At 42.6% G+C, this 14,103-nt stretch overlaps 1 protein-coding gene across 2 annotated transcripts in view; it reads right to left on the reverse strand.

Moving 5' to 3' along the window:
* AHCYL1 (adenosylhomocysteinase like 1) overlaps nt 1-13,749 on the reverse strand; it is a 96,669-nt gene extending 82,920 nt beyond the window's left edge. For both annotated transcript variants that reach the window (XM_030221265.1, XM_030221264.1), the window contains exon 1: nt 13,211-13,749. In XM_030221265.1, the coding sequence (XP_030077125.1) occupies nt 13,211-13,309 (99 nt within the window). In that variant the 5' untranslated portion in view covers nt 13,310-13,749. The remainder of the gene's footprint in view (nt 1-13,210) is intronic.
* Between the last annotated feature and the right edge of the window lie 354 nt (nt 13,750-14,103).

Below are 14,103 nucleotides of genomic sequence, written 5' to 3' on the forward strand. Positions count from 1 at the left end.
TTAGACTCTGGAATTCATTGCCGGAGAACGTGGTACGGGCGGTTAGCTTGACGGAGTTTAAAAAGGGGTTAGATAGATTCCTAAAGGACAAGTCCATAGACCGCTATTAAATGGACTGGAAAAATTCCTCATTTTTAGGTATAACTTGTCTGGAATGTTTTTACGTTTGGGGAGCGTGCCAGGTGCCCTTGACCTGGATTGGCCACTGTCGGTGACAGGATGCTGGGCTAGATGGACCTTTGGTCTTTCCCAGTATGGCACTACTTATGTACTTATGTACTTATGTAATGCACCTCTTTTACCAAACCATGCCAGCACTTCCCAGCATGGCAATACCGACAAAGCCCATTCACTTTGAATGGGCTTCGTCAGCATTGCTAGCGCGGTTTGGTACAAGAGGCCCTATATTTCCACATAGGTATAAATACAAATATGGACGATTCTTTCTGGGAAAACATATGGCTGTATTCTTTACAATGTTCCATATCACTAAGCAGAATAAGTACTCAACTAAACATTTTAAAGAGACTATATACAACTCCTCAAATTATTCATAAAGGACCATCTGAAAGATCTTCTTTATGTTGGAAAGGTAGTCAGTGTGAAGGACCATTAAACATATGTGGTGGGACAAAACAAATAGATGCCCGCACTCGGGCAAGCTCTTTAAAGAAGGCCTCTCTTGTGTGGGACGTTCAGGCCTCGTATGTGGTATGTCACACATTTAATCCCTTCCTTCCCCCTCCATAAATATGTCCTGCTCCAAATGATCATGCAGCTTCTCACCACCCCCTCATATCCCCCCTCCCATCCTCCTCAATCCCCCCCATTACACCCCTAGTGGGACCCACCACCACCATCTCCCACTACTTAACAAGAAGTAAAGGCCACCCCACATTTGCTTCCCATAAACACACAATTCCCTCACTTAAACAGAACCATTTAAAATATCCCACTCACGAACTCTCGTCCCCACCTCCACATAACACTCATGTTCACATACTCTATCCACTGGCCACAGGATAAAGCTATCACCATCAACTGTCTCAAGTTCAGAGCACCAGAAGTCCAATCCTGCACATTGTGTAATTAAATTAGACAACAACATATTGTGCAATGGCCCCATTCCAAAATCAACTCAGGTCAACCGATACTCCTAAACCTGATGAGGTAGAAGCCCCTTTCGTGTCTCTGTCCACTCTCTACCATCTGAAGACTACCCATTGCTGGTGCATATCCTGGCACCCCAAGACATCGTTCTCCCTAAGTCACTTCAACACCTTCTTTTCGCCAAAGGTTCCAGGCTTCATCCAAGGTGGACACTTTTTTTGTGAGTCCAATTAATTGTAATCAAAAGCCCAAACAGGAATGTTCAGCGATAATGCAGATTGGTCTGCATCAATGCCTATATGATCTTTATAAATGCCCTAAGCTTCTGCAGGATGCTGTGTGCCAGATCCTGAAGACTTCAACGTCGATCCCATTCCACTACACATCCCCATCACTCTACCTCTCTGGAACAGCTTTTCCTTTAATACAAAACTCTAGAAGCTTAAAAATATGACCGCCCATCCAGACCAATCTGGGTTTATAGCAGGGAGACAGATGGAGGACAGCATATGAAGGGCACTCAGGCTGATGGGAAGGCTAAGAAAATGCGCAGGGAAATGGTCCTCCTTTCAGTCACTGCAGAAAAGGCCTTTGACAGGGTCCCTTGGCTATTTATGTTTAAAGTCTTGGAAAAACTGGGCCTGACACCCTGTCTCAGGGGCTGAATTCTGGTGTCCTATAATTCTCCCCTACCTTGTATAAAAATTAATAGTAGCTACTTTAGGGAAAAGAAAAAAGGAGGGTGGGAATGACTAATGCGTTGAGTCAGGATAAGAATGAAAAGTCCTTTATTCATATTTGCACCAACATTTGCTTGAAGACAGCACACAAAAGGAGATTAGCAGGCAATGCCTTAAAATGGACTCTACACGGTCCATGTTTCGGCTTATGACTTCATCAGGAGTCCTCATAAATATAACAACAAAATATATATAGGGAGAATGTGTGGGGGGGGGGGCGTTATTTTGCTTCCTTTCAGCACCTATTTTATGGTTATCTTAACTTTGATATGTACCAACATCAGGTTTTTTTGTGTCTCCAATGCACTTTCATTTTATTGTATCTTACTCGCTCATTTTAGTATGTGTGTTTTACAAAATTCTCAGTGTGTTTTTCCACTCTTAAGGCACAGTCTTCTAAACATAGTGCTTTATGTAGAAGTTTCCACCTTCAAATTATCACTGTACTTTATGTATACATTTTTATTTTTATATCACAGCTAGATTCAAATTTCACAGTCATATATTGGCATTTTTATATTTGTTTTTACTTTACTTTATTTCTTATCAGTCACAAGCATTCCCATATTGAGTGCAGGGTGACTTTCATCAAGAGATCAAGTACATTCTTACATTTTAGGCTTGAGACATTTTTTTATTATTATTTATTTATTCATTTCAACATTATTATACAAGAAACACCTTGTTGGGAAAAGCATCTGTTAATTAAACAATAATCAGATTTAGAATAACCAAATCAGGAAAATACATCATAGGTAATTTGACACTCAAGTCCATAATTTGAAATCCAAGAATTCGGAAAATACAGGGAGAAAGAAAAATAAGGAAAAATAACACAAAGTGCTACTAATAGGATAATGCTATCTCTGGTAAGTGGAGTTAATATCTTAAACTTTAGCGCTTTTCCTTTTTCGCCGAGTTGACTAGCGCAGAAACATGAGCAGGCTCTGTAAATACGTATTTCCCCTCAAGCCTCACTATGCACTTGCAGGGGTATTTTCAAAAGAAGGTACCCCCCAGGTGCAGAACTTCAGGCTTAAGGAGCACGAATTGTTTCCTCCATCGTCTAGTCTCCTTAGAGACATCTGGAAAAAGTAATATTTTAAACCCTAAAAAAAGGTTTATCCTTATTTCGAAAAAACAGACGGAAGATCCAATCCTTATCAGGCAATAATGCAACCGTCGCCACCAAAGTTGTGGCGGTTGCTACTTCAGAGTCAGAAGTTTCAAGCAAAAGAGAAACATCTATACGTTGATCATTTATTGGCTTCATGTCCTTCCCTGGAATGTAATATTCGTAGGAAAATGGTGGCAGATTCTGATCCGGTATATTCAAATTATCACGCAAATAGAGTTTTAACATCTCGAGAGGAGCAACACTTGACACACGAGGAAAATTAACGAGTCTCAGGTTATGATTTTTTGTATAATTATCAAACAATTCCATTCTCTGCCTGAGATTTGTCAAGTCCTTTACCATCATTGGTTGCAATGTTTCTAGTTTCACAATTCTTTGATCCATTTTAGTTTCCAGAGTCTTAACTTCTTCCTCTCTCTTATGAGAAACAAGTTCCAAAGATTTTACTCTCGGTACAACTTCACTAATCTGGTTATTAAACGTTTGCCCCAGGGTGGATATGAGGTCCCATAATGCGTTCAATGTTACTTCCTTTGGTTTAGCTACTAGCTCTTTAGGAAGTTCATACCTTTGCAGGGTCTGTTCATGAGTCCCGCTTCGTCCCTCAGCTCCTCTCCCCACATTCCGTGGCGACACCTCGGGCAAACTGCCCTCCGTTCCCTCCATTGCTATTACAGAAATCTCCAACTGATGTTCTTCTGGGTCCTTAGCTACCACTTGGGGCGACCCTGTCGGTTCCAACAGGAAGGAACTAGCGCCAATCGGTTGAGGAGGTGGACTGCGCATAGCGGGGCTTAAAGTTGTTTCCAAACCGGGGGAAGCTGAAGTCTCCCGATTGCCAGCGTTCCCTACCGAAGGCGTTCCGCCAAATTGAACAGCTCCCAGTGGACGCACATATCGATCGATTGGACCAGGTAACGGGGAAGACAATGGGGAGGCTCTGGCCATTATCTTCCCTCTGCGTTTAGGCATTCTGAATCAGGAAGAGCACGACTCACTACGTCTTACCAGGACGCGGCCTAGGCTTGAGACATTTTAAGCTGGAAGTATTTCAAGAAAAAAAATGACATTGGATGCTGTACTCATTGTTCCTCATTCCCTAACACGTGTTTTTTAAATAAATAAGTCTTCAACTGTTTACGGAAAACTCTGTGCTACAATATTGATCTTATGGTTGCTGGTATGTTGTTCCAACATTTTGACGATAGAATAAAGTTGTTGAGTGTACTGTCTTAAATCTGACACCTTTTATTGATGGAAATACCAGGTCCCGAAGATTTCCTTTCAGTCTTCTCCATCTCTTTTCAGGTAGTATTATTCAACGGTTTAAGTATTCTGGCATTTTGCCATGAGAAGTGAGTATCATGGTACAGACTTCAAAAATCCCTCTTGCTTCAAATGGTAACCAGGCGTTACTCGCTTGTATTTTGATTTTTAGAATATTAGTCTAGCTGCAACATTCTGTATTGTCTGATTGATGTAGCACAGACTACATATAATACGTTGCAATAATTGATCTGTGCAAATTGTATCGAATGAAATTATGACGTATTCTCCTAAGTTTTTTTTAAATACGATAAAGGTTTTTTTAACCATTTGCTGACACTGTCAAAGGTTAGATATCTGTCAATCATTATTTTCAGTCCTTTTTCTATTTTCAGTGGTTTTCCATTGTAGTGTAGTTGTATGTTTGACATATCCACGATAGGAGCGGAAATTAAAATCTTTGTTTTGTCACAATTTAGTTTAAGATTCCAACATGATGCCCATTTGTCAACCAGCATTAGACCGTGGTTAACCATTATGTTATGTTAGCATCATCTTTGTCTTTATAAAAGGGAAGATATAGTGCTATGTTGTCTGAATAGGAGAAGCAGTTAATTCCTTTTCTCTCCATATAGAAACCTTGGGTGGACATCAAGAAATTAAATAGGAGTGGTGATAGCGGGGATCCTTGCAACACCCCAATGTGTGTTGTCCATTCCTTAGGCAGGACTACACATCGTTTCACACTGTAAGATCTGTGAGTGAGGAAACCTCTTACCCACTCCAAAATTATGACACTAATTCCTAGGGATTCTAAGATTTCCAGGAGTATCTTATAGTCTACCATGTCAAAGGCGCTTGAGAGTTTGAATTGCATCAGCGCTATTTGATGGCCAGTACTCACAGTTTTATACACTTATATTTATTTATATATTTTTATATATATTTTTTTCTATTTTGATAGAGATATATACACATTCTCCCTATTTATTTAGAAGACCCTCAATTTCTGTAGACCCAATAAAAGAGGTGGCAGCTTAATAACATACAAATCCTTCTTCAACATAGTTACTCTCAACTCCTCAAACCTTGAAATACTTGCTTGCAATGTTACCAACACTACCTTATCAGAACAACTTTGCATTTGTCTATTTTATCATCCACCTGGAAATTGGCATCTGGAAGAGGATGACCTCTTTGATTTTATTTCAAATATCTGCATCACCCTAATATCCTTCTGTTAGGAGATATTAACCTGCATTTAGATAATCTAGCAAACCCCAACACAAAGAACGTTTTGAATTTCTTATCCTCCTGGAATTTTGTACACCCACACAGTCCTCTCTCCAATTCGAAAGGTCACCTTTTAAATCTTTTTACTTATAGATTTACCAACTCATTAGCCTTATCCATATCTGATACTCCATAGATCATTACAAATTAGTATACACCTTAAATTGGCTAGAATCATTGAAAGTTATGTGTATACTCTTCTACAGAAACTTCAAAACACTTGCAACCAAACACTGTAGAGATTTGTCTGCTGCTTAAGGGTAAAAATAACATAAGGAGGGTGCTACAGTGACTTTGTCACTGATAACTTTAAAAGCACTTGCTAGGCAGTTATGTCATCACTGGACAAAAACCTCCTTCAAATGAACAACAAACAATGAATACTTTTATTCCCTTTTTTTCTTTTTTTTATATTGTTTTTCCTTATTCAAAAGACCACCCATCAATCAATAATGCCACAAAAAAATATATGAAAATGGCCACTTAGCTTCTTCAACAGATCCGGCCAATTCACTCCCCCCCCCCCCCCCCCCCCCCCCCCCCCCCCGTCTCGTTGCTCCCTACGGGGACCCGTTTCACCCACCGGCTTTCTCAAGGGAGAACGGGGAGATTACCAAGGCATGAATCATTGAAAGACACTCGCACCCAAGTCCACCCTCCCTCTTTTAAGTCTAGAGGAAGGATTGAAATTGGTGACTTCTGGTGGAACATACAAGATACTAAACTCATGTCCATGTCTAATTCATTAACATTTATAAAAGATTGGGATGTGGAGGAGTGGCCTAGTGGTTAGGGTGGTGGACTTTGGTCCTAGGAAACTGAGGAACTGAGTTCAATTCCCACTTCAGGCAGCTCCTTGTGACTCTGGGTAAGTCACTTAACCCTCCATTGCCCCATGTAAGCCGCATTGAGCCTGCCGTGAGTGGGAAAGCGCGGGGTACAAATGTAACAAAAAAAAAAACTAAAAAATTAAGTAAATCAATACTAGACTCTGTGGCACCAGTAGGAAGCGTGAAAGAAAATGTCAAAAACCCAAAACTGAAGAAAATAAATTAAAATTAAATTAAGATTCTATAAAAAAAAATAAAAATAAAAAAATTAAGATTCTATAAATATACAATAAAAAAATAAAACTATTATGGAAATCTAATATCAATTGATCCTTTCAATACCAAACATATTTTCAATACAGTCAACACCCTCTTAGATACCTAGGCTACCTCCAATGAATCTGCTCCATCTGCTACCCAATTAGCTACATATTTTGAGCAGAAAATCATAAAAATTAGAGATAACGTTATAACGTTTAAAGTAGGGCTGTTCATTTAGCGTGTTTTAACACAATTAACGTGTTAAAATTTTAACTTGCGCTAATAATTTTAACGTGATTAATCGCATCATGCTGCTCTCTCCTACCGCTGCCCCTTCCCTCCCGTGCTCCTGCAGTTTGCTCTCTCCTATCCGCCGCCAAATACTGGCAACCTTTTCTCTCCTGCCACCACGTTGCTCGACTCTGTAACTGAAGTCCTCCCTCTCTAGCGTCCCACCTTCTCTGATGAAACTTCCTGTTTCCTGCTGAAGAAGTCGGATGCTAGAGAGGGAGGGAGGGCTCCGGTTACAGAGAGGAGCGGAGCAGCATGTGTTTAATGTCGCCAAGTGTGCAAGGCAAGTTTGGAGGGCCACACGCGGCGGGGATGGGATGAGATGTTAGAGAGTGTGGTAGCAACAGAGATAAGGTTGCCCATGTGTGATTGTACATAATAAACACAGTTATGCACCCTGGAGTAGAGTCAAAGGGCAAAGGCCATAAATCATGAGGCCCAGGAACTTATGATCTGATATGATGTCCATGCGGGCAAACAGGCCTGGGAAAGGAGGAAGCATAAACAAACATGGGAATGTGGTTTAGCAGGTGAGGGAAATCAGATGGCTCTGAAAGAAGACTAGATGATCCTGGGTAAGATAACTTGTTGAAGCGTTGTAAATCATTGTTAAATACAAAGTGTATAAAAATAGCTGTTTCAGTTGTGTATGTTGGAGTGATAGATACAGCCAGTGTATTTATGCAGTAGTTCCATCCTCCCATGAGAAATTACCTCTCTCATAGATGGTAGCCTTGGTCTTTTATCTCTACAAATCGTTGGTAACTGATATATGAAGATTTGGAGATGTGGTAAAAAGACCTAAACATTTAACATTTATGTGGAATTCATTCACGATGTGCGGTGGACAGAACAAGCTGCAGGAGGGGGGGGGGGACAGCGGTAGGAGAGAAAAATATATGCAGGAGGGAGGAACAGTCTGAGAGAGTCACGGGGTGGTAGAATAGAAAATAAAAGGCTGTCAGTGTGGGGGGGGGGGGGGGGGGTAGGAAAGAATGTGTGGGGTAGGGGAAATGATATTGTGCCAGTGGAGAGGAAGGGAAGGAATATGATGGGATGCTGCCTATAGAGAGAAAGGGAAGGAATGTGATGAGATGCTGCCAACAGAGAGGAAGAGAACAGAAAAGAAAAGAGATGTTGCCCATAGAGAGAGGAATGCAAAGAGAGAAGAGAGGAGATGGTGCCCAAGGGGTGGGAGGAGAGACCAGAGGAGATGGTGCCTACGGAGGGAAGGGGATGGGAGGAGAGACAGAAGGAGAGAGGAGATGGTGCCCATGGATGAAGGGGAAGAGAAGGGATAGAAAAAGAAAGATATAAGGAGGAAGAAAAATGGCAGAAAGTTGAATGTGAAAGATGTTGTAGGGGAAGAAGTGAAGAAGAGAGAATGAGAGAAAAGAAACAGTGAGGAGAGCAGAGGCTCTGAAAATAAAGTTCAGAGCACAGACAGAGGAACAGAACCAGAAACAGGGAATAAGATGATTAGAAAAATAAAATCACTGGACAACAAATGTAAAAATGATTTTATTTTCAGTTTGGTAACTGAAGTACAATATGGGGCTCATTTTCAAAGCACTTAGCCTCCCAAAGTTCCATAGAAACCTATGGAACTTAGCCTCCCAAAGTGCTTTGAAAATATGCCTCTATGTCAGCTTTGTCAAATTACATCTGCAGCCTATATTTTGCACTATACAGGTGAAAATGTGAGGGTGATACTTTATGTGATCAACCGCACGATTAATGTTGCAGTTAAACCTTTTAATTGCCCCTTTCCCTTCTCTGTAATTACTCACTGATCTCTCCTCCTTCCATGTACTTGATTGCTTTTGCTGGATTACTGTATGCCTTTTTTCAGACTGATGTAAGCCACATTGGGCAGCCCTAGATAGGTGCCTCTTCATCCATGGGCACCATTTCCTCTCACCTTCTGTCTCTCCTCCCCTCCGTGGGCACCATCTCCTCCAGTCTCTCATCCTTAGATAGGGCTGTTCACCGACTAAACGTTGCAGGAGCACCGGGGAGGGAGGGGGCAGTAGGAGAGAGCAGCATGACGCGCAAGTTACAAATTTTAATGCGTTAATCACGTTAAATGAACAGCCCTAGTTAATTACAATAAGCTGTTAGCCACACTGAACCTGACCTACTGATGTGAGATATAATTGAAATAAATATATATTTTATTATAAGGATGCCTGATAAAGGCATGGGCCGAAACACAGACCATGTTGATTCCATTTTAAGACATTGCCTGCTATTCTCCTTTTGTGTGCTGTCCTCAAGCAAAGGTTGGTGCAAATATGAATAAAAGACTTTTCATTCTTATCCTGACATATCATATTGGTCACTCTCACCCTCCCTTTTTTCTTTTCATGTTGACGTTTTGGGGACTGTTTGTCTTTCTGCTTTTGTTGAGCTACTCTAGGGGGACAAGGCAGTGATACCCCTTATCCCCTATTTTATTCGTGCTACTGATATAGCTACTGGTCCAATGGGTGAGGGAGAACGAACAGATTTGTGGCTTACAGGTGCATGGACAAGACCATAAACGTAAGCCTATTTGTAGATTATCTTTTTACACTGACCAAGCTGAGGGTTTCTCTAAGGGTGGTGATGAGGTGGCTGAAGGCATATGGGCGAGTGTCCGGGTAAATAAGTCCAAATTAGAGCTCTTGAATGTTAATATGTCAGAAGAGCAGTTTCCCTTTAAATTGGTCCAGTCTTTCTTGTGATACCTGGGGATAAAACTAGGAAGGGGGTGGGGGGCTGGGAAAAAAAACCTGAATTATGGCCCAGCAATTTGCAAGGTCCAGCAGGACTTAAAAAGACGGGACAAGCTTTGCTTTCCCTGGAAGGGGCATACTGAAGTGGAGATTATGATGATCCTGCCCAAGCTCTTGTTGGTGTTCCATACTTTGCTTGTTTGGGATGAGGAGAGTACTTCATGCACTCCAGGATATGATTTTTAGGCTCATCTGTGCCCGTAGACAGGAAAGGATGTCATGTGTCTGGTCAAGATTGAAGGTGGGCTAGCGGTCCCTAATCTTAAAAAGTATTACCAGGTGGCTCAGATATGTGCTGTGATAGAATGGCAGGCTCAAGACTGCAAGCAATGGGTAGGCCTGGAGCAGGAGGGGCCCCTAGATGTCCCTTTAATAAATGAGCTATAGTTGCCGGGAAGGGGACTAATGGGGATTGGGAGTCCTTTTTGTGGTGTAACTATAAGGGTCTGGCACCAGGCTAAGAGCTGGTTACATAAAGGACGAAAGTATTCATGGTATACTACACTACATTTCAATTCAGAATTTGAACTGGGATGGGGACAGGAAATTTAGATGGGAGGAGAGTGGGTTGGTTTGTGTGGTGCAATGTTGTTATCAGATCTCTGGTGAGGTCAAACGTTTTGGGGAGATGTGGGATAAATTTGGGTTAGCCATGCAAGACTGATTCCTATACCTATAGGTTAAAGGTTATGGGCTAGATTCAGTAAATGGGCCCAAATTTGGGCGCAGAAAAAAAATAAAGTGTGCTAAGAACTATTGTATAAATGGCAATCTGAATTGGGCACTGTTTACAGCATAGTTCGTAGCGTCGAAATCCACATCTAACTTTGGGCACAAGGATTTACACCACTGAAACCTGGTGTAAATCCTTGCACAAAACTTAGGCATGGATCCCCCAAATAATATAATACTGCTCTTATCTCTAGTGAACACCTCTGACCCACCCATGCCCACACTCCCTTTTCAATTGTGTGCTAAAAGATTAGCATGCGTATCTTTGTAGAATAGAACTTAGGATTTGCTCATGCATCTTCCTAATTTGAGTCAATTAACTGCAATAATTGGTTGTTAGTACTACTAGTTATTGGCTCGTTACTCAAATTGGGCACCATATTTAGAATCAAGGGGTATATTCAAAGCTTGGGAATACTGGAGGACGTGATGCGAGGGAAAACTACCTTTGGACAACTGTTGGGGCCTAAACTGCAAAAGAGAGCGACTTTTCAAATATACAAGTGCCTTAACAGTAAGAGAGGAGTGAAACTGGGGTATATGAAGGATTGGGAGGTTGATTTTGGGTAGGCAAATGGAAGATTGTAAGTGGGAAAGGCTGTGGCAAAGGGTCTGACCTTTGGGTATGGCAGCTACAATACTAGAAAACGGGTACACGGTGCAACTGTGGTGGTACTATACCCCAGTGCAATTGGACAAAATGCTGGAAAGTGGAGAGGAGAACTGTTGGAGGGGTACCTATGTACACATGTGGTGGATCTGTGGGAGGGTTTGCCCTTGTGACCGGGTATTTTTGCTGATGTCTCAAATACTATGTGAACTGGTGCAACCCACAATGGAATGCGCACTTCTCAACAATCCTATGGATGAGGGAGAGAATAAACTATGCCAAATGGGGTTCAGTACTGTGCACTTGGCTGCCACCTGGAAACAGCACATCTCTCCAGACAGGAGGCTTGTGGTGGAGAAGATGGAAGCTGGTATGAAATGTGTAAGATAGCAGCACTCAAGCATCATCGGATGGGACTCTTTGAGCAGAGGTGGAGGAGTTTTCAGCAATGGAAAGGGAATAATTCTTAAGTAAAGATAATTTGTCTCCTATGTAACTGGTGAAAATCTAGGGGGGGGGGGGTGGGATTTGTTTTTCTATTGTGTGCATTTTGACGTGGGGGGGGTGCATAGAAGGAACCATGTGCACCTGCTACGAGTTTACTTGTGCTCTGAAATATGTTGGTGTTATTTTTCTAAAACAATTTCAGTTAAAGAAAAAAGCTAGGAGTAGTATTTTGAATTTAATCCAATTGCTTAGACGAAGCCAATGGGAGAATAGATATAGAGATGCGACCACTTAGCGACATCAGCCTGAGAGAACAACCATGGACAAACATTGAAGATGAGATGCTTTCCAGCTAGAACAGTAACATTGTTTAAGCGGGTCGAGTCTATACTGCAGGCTACTCAAGGGACTTATTAAAACTTAATACTCAACTCTGTATACTGTGTGTCAAATACTCACTTGTTTTACAAATTTACGAATACCATAATGATCCCAAACCCTCTTCAACCTCTCGTAAATACAGTAAAACCAATACATAGTAACATAGTAGATGACGGCAGAAAAAGATCTGCACGGTCCATCCAGTCTGCCCAACAAGACAACTCATATGTGCTACTTTTTGTGTATAACCTACTTTGATTTGTACCTGTGCTCTTCAGGGCACAGACCGTATAAGTCTGCCCAGCACTATCCCCGCCTCCCAAACACCAGCCCCGCCTCCCAACCACCGGCTCTGGCACAGACCGTATAAGTCTGCCCAGCACTATCCCCGCCTCCCAACCACCAGCTCTGGCACAGACCGTATAAGTCTGCCCAGCACTATCCCCGCTTCTTACCACTGGCTCTGGCACAGACCGTATAAGTCTGCCCAGCACTATCCCCGCCTCCCACCACCGGCTCTGGCACAGACCGTATAAGTCTGCCCAGCACTATCCCCGCCTCCCAAACACCAGCCCCGCCTCCCAACCACCGGCTCTGGCACAGACCGTATAAGTCTGCCCAGCACTATCCCCGCCTCCCAACCACCAGCTCTGGCACAGACCGTATAAGTCTGCCCAGCACTATCCCCGCTTCTTACCACTGGCTCTGGCACAGACCGTATAAGTCTGCCCAGCACTATCCCCGCCTCCCACCACCGGCTCTGGCACAGACCGTATAAGTCTGCCCAGCACTATCCCCGCCTCCCAACCACCAGCCCCATATATTGATAGCAACCCTTATCATTTACTACTACTATTTGACATTTCTAAAGCACTACTAGGGTTATGCAGCGCTGTATCATTTAGTCCATACAATTTAGACTGTATTCAAGATCTTGGAAAAAGTTGCTAGTTTCACTGTCTGGCAAGTTCTGTAGGAACTAGAAGTCCTAATGGAAACACAACACTCAAGAAACCAGAGGTTGCTGGCTATTTTTTTTTCCACTTGACAGCCCCATGTTTAGATATGGGAAATGTGGGCCACTGGAGGGAACCTGCGAGCTGGGTGCAGAAGAGCAAAAGCACAGGATTGTCCCAGATAAGGAAAATATGCAGGTGGTCACTGGCTGACCTTCCCCTCTACCCCCCACCTCCCCCCCTGCTCCACCCCCTCCTCTCCCCTCCTTCCCCCTCCCTTCCCCTCTCTATCCTTGTCCTGTCCCCTCCCCCTCCCCCTGGGACTTCGCACATGATGTGGCCGGTCCTGGCGCCGCTTTTTTATTCTTCCGCATTTACCTTCTTGGGCGCTTTAGTGACAGGCGCCATAAAGGAAAATTTCTCTGCATCTTCCTTCTCCTTAACCTCCGCGGCCGAGGCGGGGTCCGGGACCGACATCCTGCAGCGGAACTGTACCAGAGAAGACAGCTAGAAAACCGGACCGCAGCACGAGCCCTAATCACGCTACGTCACCGGCCGCACGTCACGTAAGCACCTGCCAAACGAAACTCATCAAGGCTTCAGCTGGGAAGGAAATGACGTCATCAGCCTTACGTCACGTAAGCACCTGCTCAACTCCTTGCGCCAAACCAAAGAAGTTAACCTTGGTACCAAACAAGGAGGTTAAACGAAGCTAATCAAAGCACGAGCAGGACAGGAAATGACGTATAGAGGAGGGAGTTGGGCTCAACCAAGGAGGTTGAAGAAAAGTCAGGAGACGGGGGTGATTGAGCTGAAGCCAGTAGGCGGAGCTTGCCGTCGATAGGCGGAGCTTGGCGTTCTTTTCCTATTCTCTTCTTCTTTATTCAATTGTTTGTAAACAGCTTTGATTTGTTGTAAAAGGTGATATATCAAGTTTCAAATAAACATAAACAATAGCAAAAAAATTATTAGAAATCATGGACTGCCTATGCCTGGTCCATCTGTAAAAAGTATAAAGCTGTTCTAGTTGGATCAGATGTGCCTTAAAATGTAGAGAATAAAGGTTTTTCTCTTTGTCTTTTTTTTTTTTTCATTATTTGACAGTGTTTTAATTTCTTTGAAAGCTTCCCATGTATAGATATAAATATCATGAAATAAAATATGAATATCACTAAAACAGCATCCCCGGCCAGATCTATGCTAGAAAAGCTCAGATACGTGTAGCCAATATTCACTACTACTACTTGACATTTCTAAAGCGCTACTAGGGT

The sequence above is a fragment of the Microcaecilia unicolor genome, chromosome 12 (assembly GCF_901765095.1).
Source record: "Microcaecilia unicolor chromosome 12, aMicUni1.1, whole genome shotgun sequence".
Classification (NCBI taxonomy): Eukaryota; Metazoa; Chordata; class Amphibia; order Gymnophiona; family Siphonopidae; genus Microcaecilia; species Microcaecilia unicolor.